This window comes from Gracilinanus agilis, chromosome 5, assembly GCF_016433145.1.
Source record: "Gracilinanus agilis isolate LMUSP501 chromosome 5, AgileGrace, whole genome shotgun sequence".
Lineage (NCBI taxonomy): Eukaryota > Metazoa > Chordata > Mammalia > Didelphimorphia > Didelphidae > Gracilinanus > Gracilinanus agilis.
In genome coordinates, this window is record NC_058134.1 from 49051958 (window position 1) to 49072738 (window position 20781).

Genomic DNA, 20781 nt, shown 5'->3' on the forward strand with positions numbered 1-20781 from the left:
AGAGAAGCATCCAGTGCCAACATTATTATAGGCTCTGTGCATTGATGCCCTGTTCTAATCTATCTTCTCTCCATTCATGTTAGGGATAGCATCACCTTTTTTCCTTTCTCTCTGGGAAATATATTTAACTTCATGTTTTGTATGATAGCTGAAGAAGAAAAAGTTCTTCCTCCTCTCTCTCCCCCCATCGTGTTCCCCACCCACCCACCCAAACATGATTTTTGGTCTTATTAAAATAGGGAGAGGAGATTCTTCTGGGGTGCCTGAGTTTGATGGAGAGAGAAGTATATTTGGAGTCAGAAGACCTGGGTTGAATTTGAAACCATCTTTAATGATTCCTATCAGTGTGGGCTTAGGGAAGTCACTTTTAATATCTATGGATCTTGATTTCCAACTCTGTAAAATGAAGGGATGGGAAATGGATGGCCTCCTCCTAAACCAAATCTCTGGCCCTATGTCATTTCTGCCAGTCCAATCAGTGTGGATATTTGCTACGGGCAGCCAACATTTCTAAAATGACAGTGAGGAAAATGGAGAGGAAAGTAAATAAAATAAAAAACTCTTGCCCCTAGATTCTAGGTTAGGGTCTAGATTTGGTGAATCTCAGTTATTCCAGATTGGCTTTTCATTTATTCAATAGGAATGGGTTATATTTGTTATATTATATGTACATGAATTGTTCTGGTCACTTTTGAGTTCAAGAAAAGTAGAAGGAAACTAATATTTATTAAGCACCCACTATGAGCCAGGCACTGTGCAAAGTTCTGGGGACAGAAATATATACTGCATATTTCCCAAAGCCTCATACTCTGGAATGCTGTAGGAATTCCAAAATTGTATTAGACCAAAGGGCTCTGTCATGGATGGGGGGTTGAGGGGTGGGATAGTGAGATTGTGAAATCACAAGCAGGGAGAAGAGAGGTCTCAGAGATATCACATATACATACATACATATATATATATATATATGCATATATATATATATATATATATTTCATATCAGGTGGATAGCCCTTTGAAATGGAGGTGGAAGAGAACAAAATTATTCCATCCAGTTGCTTAGCTGAAGGAGGGGCATCTATAAGACTGAGGAAATGGAGAGTCACATCTGGGAGTTCGGGTCTTATCTCTTAAAAGGTGATATTTATGGAACTTGAAGCAAGAAGCACAGCTAGATGTAGATGGTTCAGGGGATAGAAAGCCAGGCCTGGAGATAGAAGGTCCTGAGTTCAAATCAGGTCTCAAACACTTCCAAGTTCTGTGACCCTGGGCAAGTCACTTTATCCTAATTGCCTATCCCTTACTACTATTTTTTGGCCTTAGAATCAGTAATAACAATTGAAAATAAGAGTTTTTTAAAGAAAAAGAAATTCAAGCAAGAGACAATTACTTTGGGTAGCTGGGAACACCAGAGATTTCTTTTTATTCAGCATGAAACAGGCCAAAAAGGCTCTTTTTCCTGACACAATAAACATCTCTGTATACTGATTTATATCTTTGTTCTATGTGTTCAGCATATAGAATATAACTAGAGAAGGAAATGATAAACCACTCCAATATCTTTGCAAAGAAAACCCCATAAAAATGGAGTCTCAAAGAGTTGGACATAACTGAAATAACATAACATAGGATATATGAAATGACATAACAAAGGATATAAAGTAATCAAATAAATGGGAAAAGGAAGAAACATATTTTATACCTATTATGTGTCAGGCGCTCTTTTATACTGCCAGCACATTGGATGAGTGTGACCTTGGGCAAGTCACTAAGCCTTTGTCTGGCTCAGTTTCCTCAACACAAAATGGGGATAATAAAAGCACCTATTTGCCAGAGTTGTTGTGAGGCTCAATTGAGATAATTTATATATTTTTTTTAAAAGCATTTAGCACAGTGCCTGGAAAATAGTAGGTGCTAGATAAATGCTTATCTCTTCCTTTTCTCTTTCACCTCTACTAAGCTATAAAATTATCATCTCATTTGATCTTCACAGCAACCCTGGGACACAGGTACTAAAGTTATTCCCATCTTACAGTTGAGGAAACTGAGACAGACAGCGGCTAAGTAACTTGTCCAATGTTACACAGCAACTAAGTTTCCAAGGCTAGATTTTAACTCACATCCTCCTGATTCTAGGTTCAGTGATCTGCACCAAGAGCTAAAATAGAATTTAGGCAAATAATAATAATAGCATTTATAGAGTATCTACTATGTGCAAGGTACTTCACTAAGCACCTTACAAATATTATTTGTTATTATTATTGTATTACATAGAATAATTTTTATTATATATATGCATATATAATATAGTTTAAATATATTATTTGATCCTCAAAACAAGGCCTTGTAAATAAGGTTACTTAATCTCCATTATCTCCAGCTGAGGAAACTGAGGCAAAGAGAGGTTCAGTGGTTTGTCCAGTCACATGGCTAATAAGTGCCTGCAGCCAGATTTGAACTAAGGAAGATGAGTCTTCCTGAATTTAGGTTCAGCACTTTATCCACTTTACCACCTAGATGGCCATATTCTCAGTAACAGACTGTGTATACAACTTTCAAAAACCAATCAGCCTCACTTAAGCCCCCAGACTGACTGCAGGGCAATGAATGGTTTTAGCTACAGAAAGACTTGAAGACCTTCTTCTAAGTCTTAGAGGATTGGGATCTGTGTTGGTGTCTCTCCCTAAATTGTGCCTTCACTCATAATCAATCAATCAATCTTCAAACATTTATCAAGTGTCTCTAGTGTGCCAGGCATGGGGCATTGAAGGACAAGGCAATTCCTGCCCTTTAGGAGTGGACGTACAAGATATTAACCAATTAAATAAATATGTTACATATATACATATATAATTCAAAGCAATTTGGGAGGGAAACACTAGTATGTGGGAAAATCAGGAAAGCTCTCTTACGAAAGGTTGAGTCTTGAAGAGCCTTGACAAGACAGAGGTGAAGGAGAAGATTGCATGCATAGGGACGCAGCAGATATCTGAGAATGGGAGTTTTAATGGCCGAGAGAGAGGGACAAAAAGGCTTTTTTGGGCTTTAGGATTCTCTGGGGGAAGAGAGACCTACAGAGAGATGCAGCTGGGTAGTTTGGAACTGAGGGAGGGTGACACAGAGACATTGTATATATGGAAGAACAGGGGAAAGGAGACAATGGCAGTGTCAGAGGGGTACAGAGAGTTGAGAGAAAAATCTAAAATCAATTGTATATTATTTTGCAATTTTGAATAGGGTCCTGGGAGGATCATTTGTTAGCAGACTACTGGAAATTGTCCTGGGCTGTCCAGTGGTACCACAGGCTGCTGACTGCTGCCAGCATCCTTTGTTAATGCTAAGCAGGCTATAGGGTAAGTAGAAACGAATATATAAACTACATATACTTAAAACAATGATGGTTGTCAACTTATTTTTAGGTTCTCTTTCCTTTTCCCAAAAACCACGCAGATTCCTTGAAAGCAACAGATGTATTTTTTTCATTTGGGTGAAGCACTTAGTAGAGTTTCCCCACTCACACAGTGAGTGACCAATACTTTATCTAAAATTATCTTTTTACACAGCAATAGTTTGTCTAGTCAAGAGAGTGCCTAGCTTGAAGAACTAAGTTCAAATCCAGCCTCTGACATTTACTAGCATCCTGATCAAGTCTCTGACCCTCTATATATCTCAGATAACTTCCTAAGACTCAGAAAAAATTTAATTTGATAATTTTATTTAAGTACAATTGGTTTTCTTTTCAATTTGATATATTTTATTTTCTACATTAAAAATATTATTCTAAGGGGGCAGCTGAGTGGTTCAGTAGATAGTCGGACTATGAGATGGGAGGTCCTGAGTTCACATCTGACCTCAGACACTTTCTAGCTGTATGATTCTGGGCAAGTCATTTAACCCCCATTGCCTACCTTTGCCACTCTTCTACCTTGGAATCAATATAAGATAGAATATATCTTATTCTATATAATATAATAAGACAGAAGGCAAGGGTTTTAAAATGTATATTTATATATATATGTATATATACATATATATAATTTTGGGAAGGGACCCATAGGTTTCACCAGTTTGCCAAAAGGTCTATGACACAAGAAAAAGTTTAAAACTTCACTAAAGAGTAAGGCTAGGCACAGTAAAGAATAAAACTCCATCAAGAATTTTATTTGTGGGGGCAGCTGAGTGGCTCAGTGGATTGATTGAGAGCCAGTCCTAGGCTGGGAGGTCCTGGGTTCAAATCTGTCCTCAGATACTTCCCAGCTGTGTGACCCTGGGCAAGTCATTTAACCCCCATTGCCTATCCTTACCACTCTTCTGCCTTGGAACCAATACACAGTATTGATTCTAAGACAGCAGGTAAGGGTTTGAAAAAAAAGAGTTTTATTTGTGACAACATGCCTTCCATTTTCTCTCATTTGACCTTACAGGAAGGGGTACCTTTTCTTTCAATAGCAAAAGCTTTATGGATTTGGGCAAGATAATTTGAGCTCACAAAATCATTCAGGCCTAGACAGAATGATCTGTTTTTTAAATTCATTTTTATTATTATATTTAATTTTTATTACTTTTGCTATAGTTCCATGATCCTTTTGAACTTTGACTTCTTACGTTTCAAAATGGGAAGAATACAAGAAGAATGAGAGTATGGGAAAACTGAAAATCTCAAACTAGCATGATTTCATTCTGTTTTTAAACATATTGCAAATATTTGAAAGTAGAGAAAAATAAAGATCCATAAATAATCAGGTGAGATTAGGAAGTGAGGGATGGGGAGAGATCAATGTATTTTGTAATCTATTTGGAAAAAGCAAAACTTTTCTCATAAAATGCCTCATTTTTTTATTCAGAGAAATAAAAATTCACATATCAAAATGGCTGAACAAACAAATCTGCCTGAAAACCCAGATGACTGGACGGTGGACGACGTTTGTCAGTGGATAACAGAAAAACTTAAGATTGACTCAAAATACACAGAGATTTTGAAAAATGAAGAAGTAAATGGAAAGAGTTTAAAAATATCCAATAAAAATGATCTTTTGGACATGGGCATAAAGCATGGACCTGCTCTTCAAATAATAAATTCTTTTAAGGAATTGAATAAATCTTCTTCTGAATGTCCTAAGCAAACATCTGAAGAAAAAAAGGATATACAAACTGTAGACCAATGTGTGGCACAGGAGAAAAATAGAAAAAGGAGACGGCATCACACAGATCCAAAGAAAGATACCATCACCCAAGAGGAGGAAGTCTGTGAGTCACCCAAGACCAACCCTGGTAAAGAAACTGAAAACAATGCTGAGGAAACAAAGGATAATCTGCCATTTAGAGGAAGGTTATGTCAAACATATCCTTTTGACAAGTTCCATGAAAGCTTTCGTTACCGAGAGGGAGCTATTATGCCACCTGAAACGGGGCCATTAAATCTCATTGATCCAGCCCATGAGTATAAGGCATTGACTAACACAGAGAGAGCCACAGAGGAAGATATCATGATGAAATTTAGCAATGAAGTCTTTCGATTTGCTTCAGCCTGCATGAATCGCCGCACCAATGGCACCATCCATTTTGGAGTAAAGGATAGTCCTCATGGAGAAATTGTAGGGGTGAAACTCACCGAGGGAGATAAAGAAAAATTTGTTAACCACTTCTATAAGAAGATTGAGGTCTGTTTTGATAAAGATAACATTCATCAAGCAAAGCAGTGTATTAGGCAACCCAGGTTTGTGGAAGTCTTACTGAAGAACAACGTTGTATCTGATAGATTCGTCATTGAGGTAGATATCGTCCCAAAGCACTCCATTTGTGAAAATAAATATTTCCAAGTTAAATTGCAAAGTTTTAAAGAGAATAGATGGGAAAAAAATACTGAATTGTCTCTCTTTGTGAGGGACAAAACTAGTTCTAATGACATCTATGCTAATCCAAAGCAAAAAGATGGAAATTTTAAAGCATTTTTAGCAGATTTGGAGATATGGGTTAAATTGAGAAAAGAAGCAGATAACTATCAACCAAAAGAAATAAAAATAGAAAATGAGGGAACAAAGCTGGTTCATCTTCTCACAGGAAACCAAGACTTAGATAACTCTTACTATGACTATTACATCCTCGTTGTAAATAAGTGCCATCCAAATCAAGTCAAGCACCTGGACTTCCTAAAGGAAATTGAATTGTTTGCTGTGCTAGAGTTTGATCCTGAATCTCTGAGCACTGGAGTTGCCCAAGCTTATAGAAAGACCCGAGCAGCCAATCTTCACTTTCCAAACCAATACCAAGAGAACAAAACTTCAATTCCTGAAAAAATTAAAAATTTAAATCTTTTTAAGCAAACCAGCTGGGTTTTCTGCAATGGCAGGGTAGACATCAACATAGAAGAATATCAACCTTTAGAACTTAGTTCATGGATTAAAAAGAGAGCCACTAAAGTCAGGAAATTAATTTCGTTTCTTACATGTGAAGACGTAATGGCATCTGAAAGGTTTTTAGTAGTGTTTCTATTGCTGTCCCCAGTAGAGGATCCCAAAGATCCTTTCATTGAGACATTTTCTACTTTCTACCAAGAATTAGGAGGAATGGAAGACATACTGTCTATCTCAGTGGATCAACAAATAGGTGCGCAATGGAAAGAACTTTTGGAAGGCAGATTCTCCTCTACCGACCTCTTCAACAGATGTATTACTACTTTAAATCTTGAACAGTTAAATGGTACTATTCTTAAACTAAAACCTCAGACTGAATCTCCTAAAAGATTTTTGCCATCAAATGGCTCTTCTATCATTCTTCAGAAGAAAGATGAAGACACTATGTCAGCACTGGAAATCCTCTGTGAAAATCAATGTAAGGACACAGCCATAGAGAAAGATAAAGACAAATTTGCTGAATTCAGGATAAAAGAAGAGAAACATTTTTATCTAGGTGGAAAAGTTTCATGGTGGAACTTCTATTTTTACTCTGAAAATCATACTTCGGAATTTATCAAAAGGGATAGATATGAAACGCTTGAAGAGATGATACAGTCTTTAGCAAATTCCCCTAGGGAATCATGTGCAGAAGTGATCAATTTGTATCATCATCCAGGCTGTGGAGGAACCACATTAGCAATGCATATTCTCTGGGAACTGAAGAAAAAATTCCGATGTGCTGTGTTGAAGAATAAAACATTTGACTTCAAAGAGATTGGAGAACAGGTGAGAACTTTAATCATGTATGGCTCAGAGGACCAACAACGCTACATGCCTGTACTCCTGCTTGTAGATGATTTCGAAGATCAAGAAGTTGTGTCTGATTTGCGCAATCACATTATCTTAGCCATTGAAGAAACTTATATTCAATATGAGACACCTTTAGTTATCATTCTAAATTGCATGAGATCCCAGAATCCTGAAAAAGATGCTAAAAATCCTTACAGTGTTGCAGTGATAAACAAACTCTCCCCCAAAGAACAAAGAGCATTTGATAAAAAATTTGAGGATATTGAAAAGAAGCACCAAAACTGTAGAGATTTTTATTCCTTTATGATCATGAAAGAAAATTTTGATAAGACATACATTCAGAATGTTGTGAAACATTTTCTAAAAGGGTTGAACACTGACAGCAAAGAAGGACAATTAATTTCTTTTCTGTCTCTACTTAATTCTTACGTTTCTGATTCTGACATCTCTGTACAACAGTGTGAAGAGTTCTTAGAGGTTACCAACCAAAGGGCTAATTTGAAGAGATGGAGCTTAGAAAAAATAATGGGGAATTACTCTACAATTCTCATCTGTACCAAAGTGGGAGATTATAAGAGGTATAATGGGGTTCGTATAGTTCATCCTTTAATTGCCAGTTGCTGTTTAGAAGAATTGACAACTACTTCTGAAATGAAACGGAGTGATATTGCAGTGAATCTATTAAAAGAAAATACACTTTATTTACCTGGAATAAGAAGAAACAGATTTGTGCGGATTATGCAAACTCTGCTGCTAAAAAGACAGAAAGAATACAGTAAAAAAACACTGACAGCTGGGAAAGATATGAATACTCTATTTTCTCCTTTCCTTATGGACATCAAGGAAGGTGAGGGGAATGATCAGGTTCAGAGAGTCTTAATTGAAGGAACAATCAGATTCGAGGATTATGCATTGATCTATCAAGCCTTAGCAAGACATTTTTATATTAATGAAAGTGATTTTGATGCTGCCATTTTTTACGCAGAGGAAGCAAAGAAGAAAAGTCCAAGGAATTCCTTTGTCTCCGATACACTTGGTCAAGTTTATAAAAGCCAGCTGATCTTCTATAAGAATAAAATCTCACAAGGGAAAATTGTATCTCCTCAGGAACTAGAATATCTCCTAAGTATAGCAGGGAAAGCTTCAAATGCTTTCAAAGATTCTCAGCAATGCAATGAGAACAAAGATGACAAAATCGAACGATATCATAGATATAAAAGGAGTGAGTCATATAATACATCATGTTACTTTGGAGAAATAGAGGTTGGTATACAGATAATTCAGCTTCTAGAAAAAGTCTTCCTTTTTGATAAAAGAAGTGAATCTTCTAAAGGGCTCATGGGCCAACTTTTGTATGGAAATAGTGGTGTTCTACTAAATCCTTCAATTCAGGGCAATATATATTACCCGATCATTAAAAAGCACATTGATTATTTAAATGCTCTTCAAAAGCGTTTGGAAACAACTTTTGGTATTCTTCAGGACTACTTTTCTCTTCTGAAATCAAAAGACAACGAAAAGGAAATTGTGGAAGAAAAAAACCAGGTTAAAATGCAAATGTTACGCAGCCAGTATTTATCTATATTCTCCAGCTCAGAGATCAGAACATCTTTTGGTGAATCATTCCAAGAGGTCATTTGCTGGAAAGATTTGGAGCTCTCTAATGCAGCTAGGTTTTCTGGACTGCTGAAGTATCTCACTAAAACTCAGGAAAACACTGCAACTAAAATGGAAAGCATAGTAAATAGCTACATGTTTCTATTACAACAAGCAAGTTCAATGAAGACAAGAGCAAAACAGAATTTCATCTTGGCCAACATAATTCTTAATTGTTTGAAACCTAATTCAGAGTTCATAAAACCACTTGACGAACTTGAAGCATTGCTTCAAGAAGTCTTGCTACAAGTAGGACTACATTCTTCCTATCCAGATCCTTACTTCCTGGCCACCCTTTTGTTCTGGCCAGAAAACCAGCACCTGAATCAGAATTCCACACAAATCACAGATTACATTAAAGCACTGAGAAGGTCCTTCTGGGACCGGTATGGTCAGATGTGTAGGGGCAAACAGCCATTCACCCATTTCTACCTTGGGAATGACAGAGGCCTCAATCGACTTGTTCACAGAGGAAAAATTGAGCAGTGCTTCCAAGATGAATCAGACTTAAGCATCCTTTGGCAACGTGGAGATGTATGGAGAGAAGAGAAAGTTAAAGACCTCTTGCTTCGTCTCAGTGGCAGAGTTGAAAATGACCTTGTCTATGTAGACTATGGAACTAAAGGAAGCATTGAAATTCCAGTGCGCCCTGCTGTCTTAGGTCAGCTAAGACGTGGCCAAAGCATGGAAAGAGTTTCTTTCTACCTGGGATTTTCTACTGAAGGCCCAGTAGCTTATGATATAAAAAATATTTAAATTGGACTAAGAGGAAAGATCTCAAATGTCTTTGCCAGGTAGAGAACTCATTTAGATAAGACATTTTGCACTGCAGACACATTGCTTTGACATTTTCTTTAATTGCTTTCTCCGTATATTTTCATTGGATTTAGAGCCAAAGGGAACCACAGAAACCATCTACTCCATCTGTCTCATTTTACAGATGAGACAAATGAAGATCATTGGGGGAAACAGTCTGCCTTCAGTCACATAGCTCATGGGTGGCAAAAGTAGTATTTGAATCAAAGCCCATCTTACTGTACACCACATCGCTTCCCCAATTTCGTTCCCCAGCTAGAGTATAAATGCTTCTGATACAGGTACCATTTCTTTAGTTTGTAGCCCAATTTATCCATAACCCAGGCCCTCGTATGATATTTGTTCTACATATAGTGGGTTCTTTCCATTCCTATTTAGGATTTCTCATGTGGGAGTTTATGGTATATTCAGGAAACAAAGTCAAAATATCAAGGGGTGGAATTTAGTGGAAAAGATTGGCAAGGAAAAGATGTATGCCATAACTTGAAGGACAGCATCCACTGGAGATCATCCTGGAGCAGTAGATATCTTTAATACTTTTGTAAGACTTTTCTATAAATAAATTTGCAGTGCATAAAGAAATATTAAGCTTAAAAGTCTCATTTTTGGCTCAGAAAATATGGTCTCTGAGGTATCAGAGAAAAAACTCTCCACTTGGCCAAATAGTCATGTTTTTCTTATACACAGGGAAGTTTGTGGGACTTGGGGTCAGGAACTCTAGAAATTATCCTACCAACATTATGAGTTCTTCCTTCTTCCCAGCCCTCTGGGAAGCATCTTAACACTGAAGGAAGAAGACACATGAAGTTTAATTTAGGTCTGGAGAGGAGTAAAAGGATAGTCACAGCATGATAGTGGGTGGTAGTGATGATCAAGAAGATAGAGACTCTCTAAAGGGTTCTTTTACCAGTCTTCATACTTTTTGACTTCTCTGAAGTCTTTGACACCATTGCCACTGTGTTCCCCTATTCTCCTTCATACTCTCATCTCTCTAAGTGACACTCTTCCTACTTGTCTGACTGTTCCCTCTCAGTCTTCTTTGATGAATCTTCATCCAGGTCATCCCCATTAACCATGGTTGTCTCTCTCCCCCGCCACACACACACCCAAGGTTCTATCCTCAATCCTCTTTTCTTATCCTTCTCTATTATTTTACTTGGTGATCTCATGGGCTCTCATGGGTTGAATCTATTTAGATGATTTTCATATTTATTTGTCTAGTTCTAATCTCTCTCTCAACCTTTAGTCTTAAGACAAAAATTGCTTATTAGATATTTCAACCTGGATTTCTTATAAACATAACACTGAATATTCAAGAAGTAGCAAAGTAAGGGTAGAAAAATAGAGATTTTTAAGAAGAAAGAACAAGACATACGTGCCTGCAATAAGACAGCTAAGTAGATGATGCCAGTTAATACAAGAGCTGCCCTCACACTCAAAGACCACTCTTAGTTTAGGAACAGAAAAACAAACAAACCAAAAGAGAGACTCCACTGATAACAATAAGTCCGTGTCCATTTATTGCCACTTATTGATGCTTGGAAAGAAAAGGCACTTACTAGTTCATAAAATGAAATGGCACTTAGCTTTGATCTTTCCCCAACTCCCACCCCATTTGTTTAGTGTATATGGTACAGTAGGCAGAAGGAAGAACAAGGTGGTAGGAATCATGTTATTATGGTTGTTATGCCCAGGATAGTAATAAATGTAGGACCTCTTATAGAGTCATTATGAGAATCAGCTGGAAAGCAAGCCTTGAAGTAAACCTAAGCTTAAGGAAGAGAAAAATTAGGGAGTTATGATTGGATCTGCAAAAATCATTCTTCAGAATTTGTTGCAAGCTTCCTTTCAGTAAAGTATTCTCCTAGTAAATTGGATATATTAAATTTATGCCATCTCCCATTAGGAAAGAAATGCATAATAAAAAATTTAGTTGTATACAATTTGATAGAAACCTACATTAAACAAAGTGAACTCTTTCTGGTCTATAAATTTAGTCATTCACAGGACAAAAAGTCAGTCTAGAGGCAGCAGAAGGGGACCTCGAGGGTGAGATGGGACATGTGCCAGGCAAGTCGAATCACCACCACCTTGACCACTATCTCTCTTGAAACCCTGATGGCAAAAGCCCAAGACTCTGAATCTAAAAGCCTTGGGAATAACAGACCTTCCTACCTAGCATCCATCTCAGAGAATAGAAATCTTTGTGTAGAATGGGCTCAGCTTCCTCAACACCATCATCAACAAATGCTGACCCACTGTCACCAACAGGCAGATAGCTCTAAGAGCACTGAGCTTGGTAGGGGGAGCACCCCTCTGACATTTGGTCTTGTTTCCAACCCAGCCTTTATAGCCATCATCTAGGAAGCCATCTTTTATCAAGAAGGAGCCCACCATCCCTACCAACTGCCTTAAATCCTGTTCTTTTGCCAGTAAAAAGAGCCACAACATTCTCTATGCTCATCCCTAAACCTTGAAACCCTGTCCCAGTAGTTCCTAATGCTAGTTCATTCCATAGCAAACTAATCTGAATTTACTTGTTAATTTTCCATGGTGATTCTTTTGTCTACTTTCAAGGGGAATCTCCCAACATTAGAGGGGAGCAAAGGTAGGGGAGAAGGTTTAGGAAATTTATAATCTTCTATGCTTGAATTATGCTATAAGCACCTATCCTTTTTTTTTTACTTTGAAAAATTTCCAATTAACGAGAATTTTTTTTATTATTCAATCCCTTCCTTCAGCTTCCTCCTCCATTGAACAAATTAATCCTCCCTGCCCACCAGATAAAGCCCTCGATATATATCTGTGAGGTCTAACAAAGCAAATCCCCACATTGGTCATGTCCAAAACGTATTTCTCTTTGTGCTTTTTATACATAAGAAGTTGAGTGACATGTTTCAGCTTCCTTCTTTTGGATTCAGGGTTTATTATTATTTTGATCAGAGTTCTAAAGTCTTCCAAAGTTGTGGTTTTTCTACAACATTGTTATCATTGCATACATTGTTCTGCTAGTTCTTACTTCACCCAGCATCAGTTCATAGAAGTTTTCCAAGTTTATTTTGAAATTGTCCATTTCATCGTTTCTTATGGCACAATGATATTCCATTTTGTTCACGCACTACAATTTATTTTACCATTCCCCACAAAGGAAGATGTCCCAATACTTTACAATTTGGGGCTGCTGCAAAAAAGAACTGCTATAAATATCTTTGCATATATAAATCCTTTCCCTCTTTGATTTCTTGAGTGTATAGGAATTGTAGTGGCATAGCTGAGTCAAAGAGTGCACAGAGTTTGAAAACTCCTGATCTGTACTACTGCTCCCCATGGGGCTAGCACCTTCCTTCCCTAAAATGTTATGCAATGATTCTGTAAGTGTGTGTGTGTGTGTGTGTGTGTGTGTGTAGAGAGAGAGAGACAGACAGACAGACAGAGACAGAGACAGAGAGAGACAGAGACAGAGAAAGACAGAGAGTGAGAGAGACAGACAGATAGATAGATAGATAGATAGATAGATAGATAGATAGATAGAGGCATATGCAGTTTCTCCCTATAGAGGAGGGGCTCTTAACAGAAAAGGAATATCTCATTTTTGTTTTTGTATGTCAAGCATCTAACACAGTGTCTAGCATAGAGCAGGAACTTAATTAATGCTCATTAGCTGTTGATACACTGTGAATGGACAGGAAGAATGAGTAGCACATTGGAAAATGCCTCTGGGTTTGATGTCAGATGAGATGGAGTCAAGTCCTTACTTCCAATGTACTCTTTAAAAAAAAAGCCTTTATCTTCCAACTTACTATTGGTTCCAAGGCAGAAGACTTGTAAGAGGTAGCTAGGTAAAGGGGTATAAGTGCCTCACCCAGGGTCACATATCTAAGAAATGTCTGAGACAAGATTTGAACACAAGACCTCCCATCTCCAAGCCTGGCTCTATCCACTGAGCCAACTAGTTGCCTCTTCCAACGTGCTCTTAGGCAATTTATATAAACTCTCTGTCTTAAGCTACTTCATCTGTCAAATGAGTAAACTGGATGAGAATAGTGGTGTCAAACATAAGAATGGAGGCCACTAAACCATCAGAAGGATACCTGAAGATAGCATGTTGACTTAAAAAATCACAAATTAACATTATCTAGGTTTTGTTGTATTTTACTTATTTTGTTAATTATTTTTCAATTATTGCATTTTAATCTGCTTTGGGCTACCCTCAGGGGACTGTTGAGGCATATTTTGACAAATCTTCAGTCTTGAAAATATAAAATGCATTCCATTTTTGGAAATAGTTATCCTTTCCACATCACAACTTTCCCCATCGTGATTTCAATATATTGACAGTCAGCATAAGAAATTGAATGGGAATTTTGGGAATGTTTTACAGGCGCCGTAGATGACACGTGAAGGCCAGCAGATCACCCAGAAATGCAAACTTAACTCATAATTTACATTAAAATACTATAAATGCCCTATAAAAGAAAAAAAAACAATTCTGTTTTCCCCCCTCTGGAATGAAGGGCACTATGCCTCTAACCCCCACAGTGAGGAAGGGATAACTGTTGTCACGCTCCTCAGGGTTATAAACCCCATCACATTTGTTTGATTTGGAACCCTGAGGAGAGCAGACTGACTAGTTTCATGTGTGTGTGTGTGTGTGTGTGTGTGTGTGTGTATTTGATTTTGTTTCATTCATTTGTGAAATGGCAGTAAGGAAAGAAAATAGAAAAGAATTGTCACTCACTGATGATGTCAGTGCCTTGGTGTCTTGAGGGTAATGAGTCAAATGGTGACTAATGATTCCATAGAACTATCTTTTGACATGTTTTGTACTTATGAAAACAATTTCATTGGTATGTGAAAATAGAAAGTACTCAAAGCAATAGATCATTAAGAAAGGCAATAGCCTCCTTGGGACTTTGGGCTGCCATTTACTGTATTATAGCAGTTACTATGGGTACTCAGAAGTAATAAATACCTGAGATAAGATCCCTTCTAGCTAAAGTTTTCTATAAATCCAATGTCCTCTCCAACTAGATTGGAAATTCCATAAGGGCAAGAGATAAGTCTTGTGCCTCTGTACCACCCACATTTCTCTAGCACTGTGTCCTGGCTATCCCAACTCACCATGTTTGCTAGCCCCAGACCATATGAACCACCAGGATGGCAAGACCCTTTCAGAATGGGCATCCTGCTATTTTTCACAGCTGCTGTAGGATACCTGTCATTGTCCCCCTTACCCTGCCCCCAGAACTTCTCTTGTTTACTTATTGTTCAGTCTTGCTCTGGAAATGAAAATGAAATTAATACTGTTACTGGAAAGGTCTGACAATCTACTTCCCTGTGATTCCACTTATAATTCCCGTGACCGACTAGAATTAAACTCGTTTTCTCCCAACAACCACTTTCCACAAGTTTGTGTCCCCTTATTATAATGTAAACTCTTCTAGGACTGAGACTCTTTTTGTATATTTATCCCAGTACTAAGCACATACCTGTCACATTTTTCTTGTTGTCATTTCTATTTTGTTTGACTCTTTGAGTCCCCATTTGGAGTTTTCTTGGCAGATGTACTGGGGTGCTTTGCCATTTCCTTCTCCGGCTCATTTTGCAGATGGGGAACTGAGCCAAACAGGGTTCAAGGCACTCCTCAAGGCTAGTAAGTGTCTGAGGCCAGATTTGAACTCATGAAGATGAGTCTTCCTGGTTCCAAAAATACACACACACACACCACACACACACACACACACACACACGCACATTATTTTTTATTTTCACATCATCATGTCATTTATTTATTTATTACAAATCAATAAACATTTATCAGGTGCCTACCATGTGCCAGAAACTATGCTGAGCATTGGAAATGCAATCAGCGAACAATAATTTAAGTGCCTGGACAAGCCAGGCTCTGTGCTAGGTATCTGGGGTATAAAGATAAAAATTAAATAGTCCTAACTCCCAAAGAGCTCACATTCTACTGGAGGAAATTACAAATCCATATATAAACACTTTTTTTTTATCCTTCAACTTACATGTCCCATAAGTATAATAAGGTATTCGGCTCAGGATCTGAGATATTTGACAAGATATTCCAACCAAATAATCAAATATCTTAATGACCAGTCGCTTTAACGCGCAGACAGGCAGACGGGAGGATAGTGAAAGAACAACTCTGGCAAATATGGTTCAGTCTCAAAAGAAGAACAAAGTAAAATTCTGGTAGCTGTTTTAGAAGTCTGGAATGTGTCTACCATTAATACTTTTTTCAGGAAAAGAGTTGGAAAAAACTGGGCGTCATCAAACCACGTCACAAAAATGAGATTTACTTGGAGGAGAGGATTGTTTACTGAGTTAGAACACAGATCAAAATCCAAACAAGGGGTGGCTCAGTGGATTGAGAGCCAGGCCTAGAGATGGGAGGTCCTGGGATCAAATCTGGCCTCAGATACTTCCTAGCTGTGTGATCCTGGGCAAGTCACTTAACCCCCATTGCCTAGCCCTTACCACTCTTCTGCCTCGAACCAATACACAGGGTTGATTCTAAAAGAGGAGGTAAGGGTGTTTTTTTTTTTAATCAAAACAAAATTAAAAGAACAGATAAATGGAGAAAATGACACTATGTGCCATTATCCCAAACTTAGAATGGCCTCTTCAAATAAGTCATTAGCACTTGAAAATGGAAAAAGGATAAAAGGTAAAAATATAAACTTTGATTATCAACATTTCTTCTCCTCTTTCTCCTCCCCTTTCCTTTTTGAAACCAAATCTCTTTATTTTGCTCAGGGAAGAAGTGTAGTGGCCACTCGTGGGTCCCTGTTACCCCCCGATTGGTTCAGGAGCCATGACCTGCCACGTTTCCAACCTGGGCTGGTCTGCTCCTCCTTAGGCATCATGGTGGCCTCTCCAAGCCCACTATCCTACCATGGGTCTTAATAGGGACACCTGACAGGCTTTTAGAACTACTGTACCTCAGTACTCCTGGGCTCAAGTAATCCATCAGCCTCACTTTCCCCAAAAGTAGGGATTACAGATATATGCCAATATTTCTTATTGAAACTTAACTAATGTAAGTAATCATCACCACAAGGAGCCCAGAAACATCAACCAATTAAAAAATTGATATATGAGCCACAAACAATATTGCTTCAGAATAGAGACTAAACCTTTTTTTTTTTTTAATCGAAGCCCCTTCTGGTGAAGCCAGAAGCCTATGAACTCCTTCTGAGAATGACATTTTTAAATATACAAAATAAAATTCATAGAATCACAACAGAAACTAATTATATTGAAATAAAACTGGTTTTTTTTTAATTTTATGGACCTTCAGTAAAGAATCCTGCTTTAGAATACAGACCATGGGTAAAATATTATAGAGCAGAATAGTAGAAAATTATAAGCAGTACTACCTCATAAGACAACAAAGAAAAGCAAAGAAAAATGAGTTTTCAGAAAGCCAGGTGAGACTGACTCTACCCAGATAATTCCCAACCTATCTATAAATGAAACCAAAAGGATGATGACAAATAACACATTTGTATCTATCTCTAAAATGATCTATTCAAGCTATAGCTTTTGGGCTCTAAAACCTTAGTGTTATCTTCTGTTTTTTAGGTTGCATCAGTGCTCTTTTATGCCTACAGTGAGACAGTAATTACTGAACTCATTAACCACCCAGGGAGTGCAATACCAAAGTTATCCACTCTGCAACTAAGTCTCCAGCCCAATAGCTTTGGCACTTGCTCTCTACTTTTTTGTAAGAGAACTCTCCAAGAGGCTACCACATCTGGCACTCACCATGGCAACATCTACAAGCTCCCCCCACCACAAACCAGATCTAAAGTAAATATAAGGGATGAAATAGAATATTGTTCAATATGTTAAAATATATTATCTAGTATCTATATTTAGCTCATGAGATCCAAGCCCAGACAGGGCTCCCCAGGATAAATTTCAAACTTCCTGAATTCACAGGACTAAATTTCTTAACATGATGCTATGTATAGTGGTTCCTCATCATTTCCAGGATCAAATAGAAAATCCTTTGGCTTTGATAGTCCTACTTAAAAAGAGATAAAAAATGGGAAAGGACCTGTTTGTGCAAAAATATTAATAACTGGGCTTTTTGTGGTGGCAAAGAATTGGAAACTAAAGGGATGTCCCTCAAATGGTGATGGAATACTATTGTGCTATAAGGAATGATGAACAGGATGATTTCAGAAAGAGCTGGAAAGACGTACGTGAACTGATGCAGAGTGAAATAAGAAGAACCAGGAGAAAATTATACACAGTAACTGAAAATATTGTGGAATGATCAAATATGATAGACTTTGCTACTAACAGGTATACAATGATCCAGGACAATTCTGAGGGACTTTTGAAAAAGAATGCTAATCACTACTAGAGAAAGAATATATGATTTATTGCTTTTGTTTATTTGGGTATATGTTTGGGGGGTTTTGGTTTTACAAGATTATTCACTTCCAAAAATAAATAAAACAGAAATATATTTTTGTGATAATACATGTATAACCCAGATTAAATTGTTTTTCAACTCTGGGAGGGAGACAACATGAATCATACAAGTTGGGAAAACTTTGATGGAAATTTGTTATTAAAAATAAAGATAAAGCATTTAAAAAATAAAGTCCTACATAACCTGGTTCTTTTCTATATTTTCAGTCTTCTTAGATCTTACTCCCTACCTTATACTCTGGGATCCAGCAACATTGGTCTACTGAATGTCCTTCACATAAGTCACTCCATATCTCTGGTCTGAATATTTTCACTGACTATCTTCCATGTCTACACTCTCCCTTCTGGCTTCTTTTTAAAAAAAAAAAAAAAAGCTTATTTTCCATCTTAGAATCAATACAGCGTATTGATTCCAAGGCAAAAGAGTGGTAAAAACTATGCAATGGGGGTTAAGTGACTTCTCTGAGGTCACTTGGTAAGAAGTGTCTGAGGTCAGATTTGAACTCAGGACCTTCCATCTCTAAGTCTGGCTCACTATCCACTGAACCATAAAGCTGCCCCCACCTGGCTTCTTTCAAGTCTCAGCTAAAGTCCAACCTTCTGTAAGATGCCTTTCCAATTCTCCTTAATCTTAGAGCTTTTTTTTTAGATGATTCCAAATTTATCTTGTCTTTATTTTGCTTGTACATAGTTGTTGCATGTTCTTTCCCCATGACTAAGAGCTTCTTGAGAGCAGGATCTGTCTTTTGTCTTTCTTTGTATCCTAAGCACTTATCATAGTGCCTGACACAGTAGACACTGAAAGAACATTGCACAGACTGTAATCACATAGTTTATTACATAGAGAATAAAATGGAAAGGAAATAGATTGGAGCCATTTCCTTTCTCCCAGATTTTTCAGGAGCATATTAGAAAACATCTCCTAACTACATGCTTACAAAGGAAAAAAATATCACTAATATTTTGGTGGAGTTGTGAATTCATCCAATCATTTTGGAGAGCAACTGGAATTACACCCAAAAACTTATAAAACTGTCTATATCCAGGGAAAGAGGAAAAAACCCATATATTTCAGAATATTCATAACAGCTCTCTTTAGGGTGGCAAAGAATTGGAAAATATGGGGATGCCATCAATTGGGGAATAGCTAAACAATTTGTGGTATATGATTGTGATGGAATACTACTGTGCCATAAGAAATGATGAACAGTGATTTTTTTTAAACCTGGAAAGAACTATACGAGATAATGGACAGTAAAATGAGAACATTTCACATAGCCACAGAACTAATACTGGAAGAATAAACTGAGAATGTTCCTTCAGAAGGTGAACAGAATGATAAAACATGAAAAACAATTTATAGCAACATGTTGGCCTCCCAGATGATATCCTTTGGGACACAGAGAGGATGAAAAGGAGTTTTGGACACTTGTGGATGGGATCTATTATGTAGATATGAAGAAAATTAAATTAAATATATAGATTTGTGATTTTATTTGTGTAATGTCTTATTTTTCTTTATAAATGGAAACACTTGTTTTGTTTGGGTTTGGGTTTGTAAACATTTGGAATAAAACAAATCCCCATATTCTCATAAATAAAGAGAAAATAAAGGAAGGAACTGTCTACATTTTATCTCAAGATTATATTCTAGAAACAAAAGAAAGCAAGGAAGACATGAGGAAAATCCATTTCCTCAGGTTCACCAATCAAGCACAATTCAAAATAAATGGTGATTTCATTTTCTAGATGCTATGACTTCATAACAACACTGGTTAGGGTCTCAGAACTTTCTCATGAAATCCTGGTCATTAGTAACTTACTCCCATCATTCGTGTACAATTCTAAGTGGCACATTAAAAAAGCAAACACAAGATGGCATAGGATTCAGACCATGTCTCTCTTTCTCCTATCATTAGCTTCTCCCTCATTATGAATTAGATTCTTTCCTCTCTATAAGGAAGGGAGGGACAACTATTCTCTCAATTGCTAAGGTCATCAGAAATTGCTCTACTAGTCTCTCTGTCTCTCTGTCTCTGTCTCTGTCTGTCTGTCTGTCTGTCTGTCTCTCTCTCTCTCTCTCTCTCTCTCTCTGAATCTGTCTCTTTCTTTGTCTTGTCTCTCTCTGTATCTCTTTGTCTTTCTATGCCTTTTTCTCATAGTTTCACTCCAAGCTCAGTGGTAACAATTTAAGGAGATGATGGGACCAGCAATAGCATAAGTTACATGTGCAAGGAAGTGGAAATGGCATTTAATAAAACAAAGTCAGGAAGAATAGCCAGAGGAGACCACACATGGAAGAAATCTGTGCTGAGAGTGATAAAAATTTTAAAGCCATGAGGGATCAGTTTTCAAGATAATTCAAAGGGGAGAAGACACCAAATGGCTGAAATCCAGAAAAGGGAAATCCAAAGGGCATAAATAACCACTGACTCTTATGCTTACTTAACCATCTCAATAAAATCCTTTTGAGAAGAGAAAGTTTATGATGAAAAAATGAGAAGGGAGAAAGCCACATTTCATAGATTTTTTTAAAACAAGAGACAACATCTTTAGTTACAAAATTGAGAAAAAGATATAAAAAAGACAGAAAAATGTGAAGTCCCACTGTAAGGCATTTTATTTATTCTTGTCC

At 37.3% G+C, this 20781-nt stretch overlaps 2 protein-coding genes across 2 annotated transcripts in view; both read left to right on the forward strand.

Annotated features, from left to right (window-relative positions):
- Positions 1 to 20781, forward strand: part of CDK6 (cyclin dependent kinase 6) — a 1314442-nt gene that overhangs the window by 710928 nt on the left and 582733 nt on the right. The window lies entirely within an intron of this gene.
- On the forward strand, positions 4869 to 10246 carry LOC123249639 (sterile alpha motif domain-containing protein 9-like). Its single transcript, XM_044678752.1, has one exon. The coding sequence runs from the start codon at positions 4869 to 4871 to the stop codon at positions 9615 to 9617; it is 4749 nt and encodes a 1582-aa protein (XP_044534687.1). The 3' UTR covers positions 9618 to 10246.

Excerpts from the sequence above, each read along its gene's own strand:
- LOC123249639 (XM_044678752.1), top strand. The coding sequence starts at position 4,869 with ATGGCTGAACAAACAAATCTGCCTGAAAACCCAGATGACTGGACGGTG.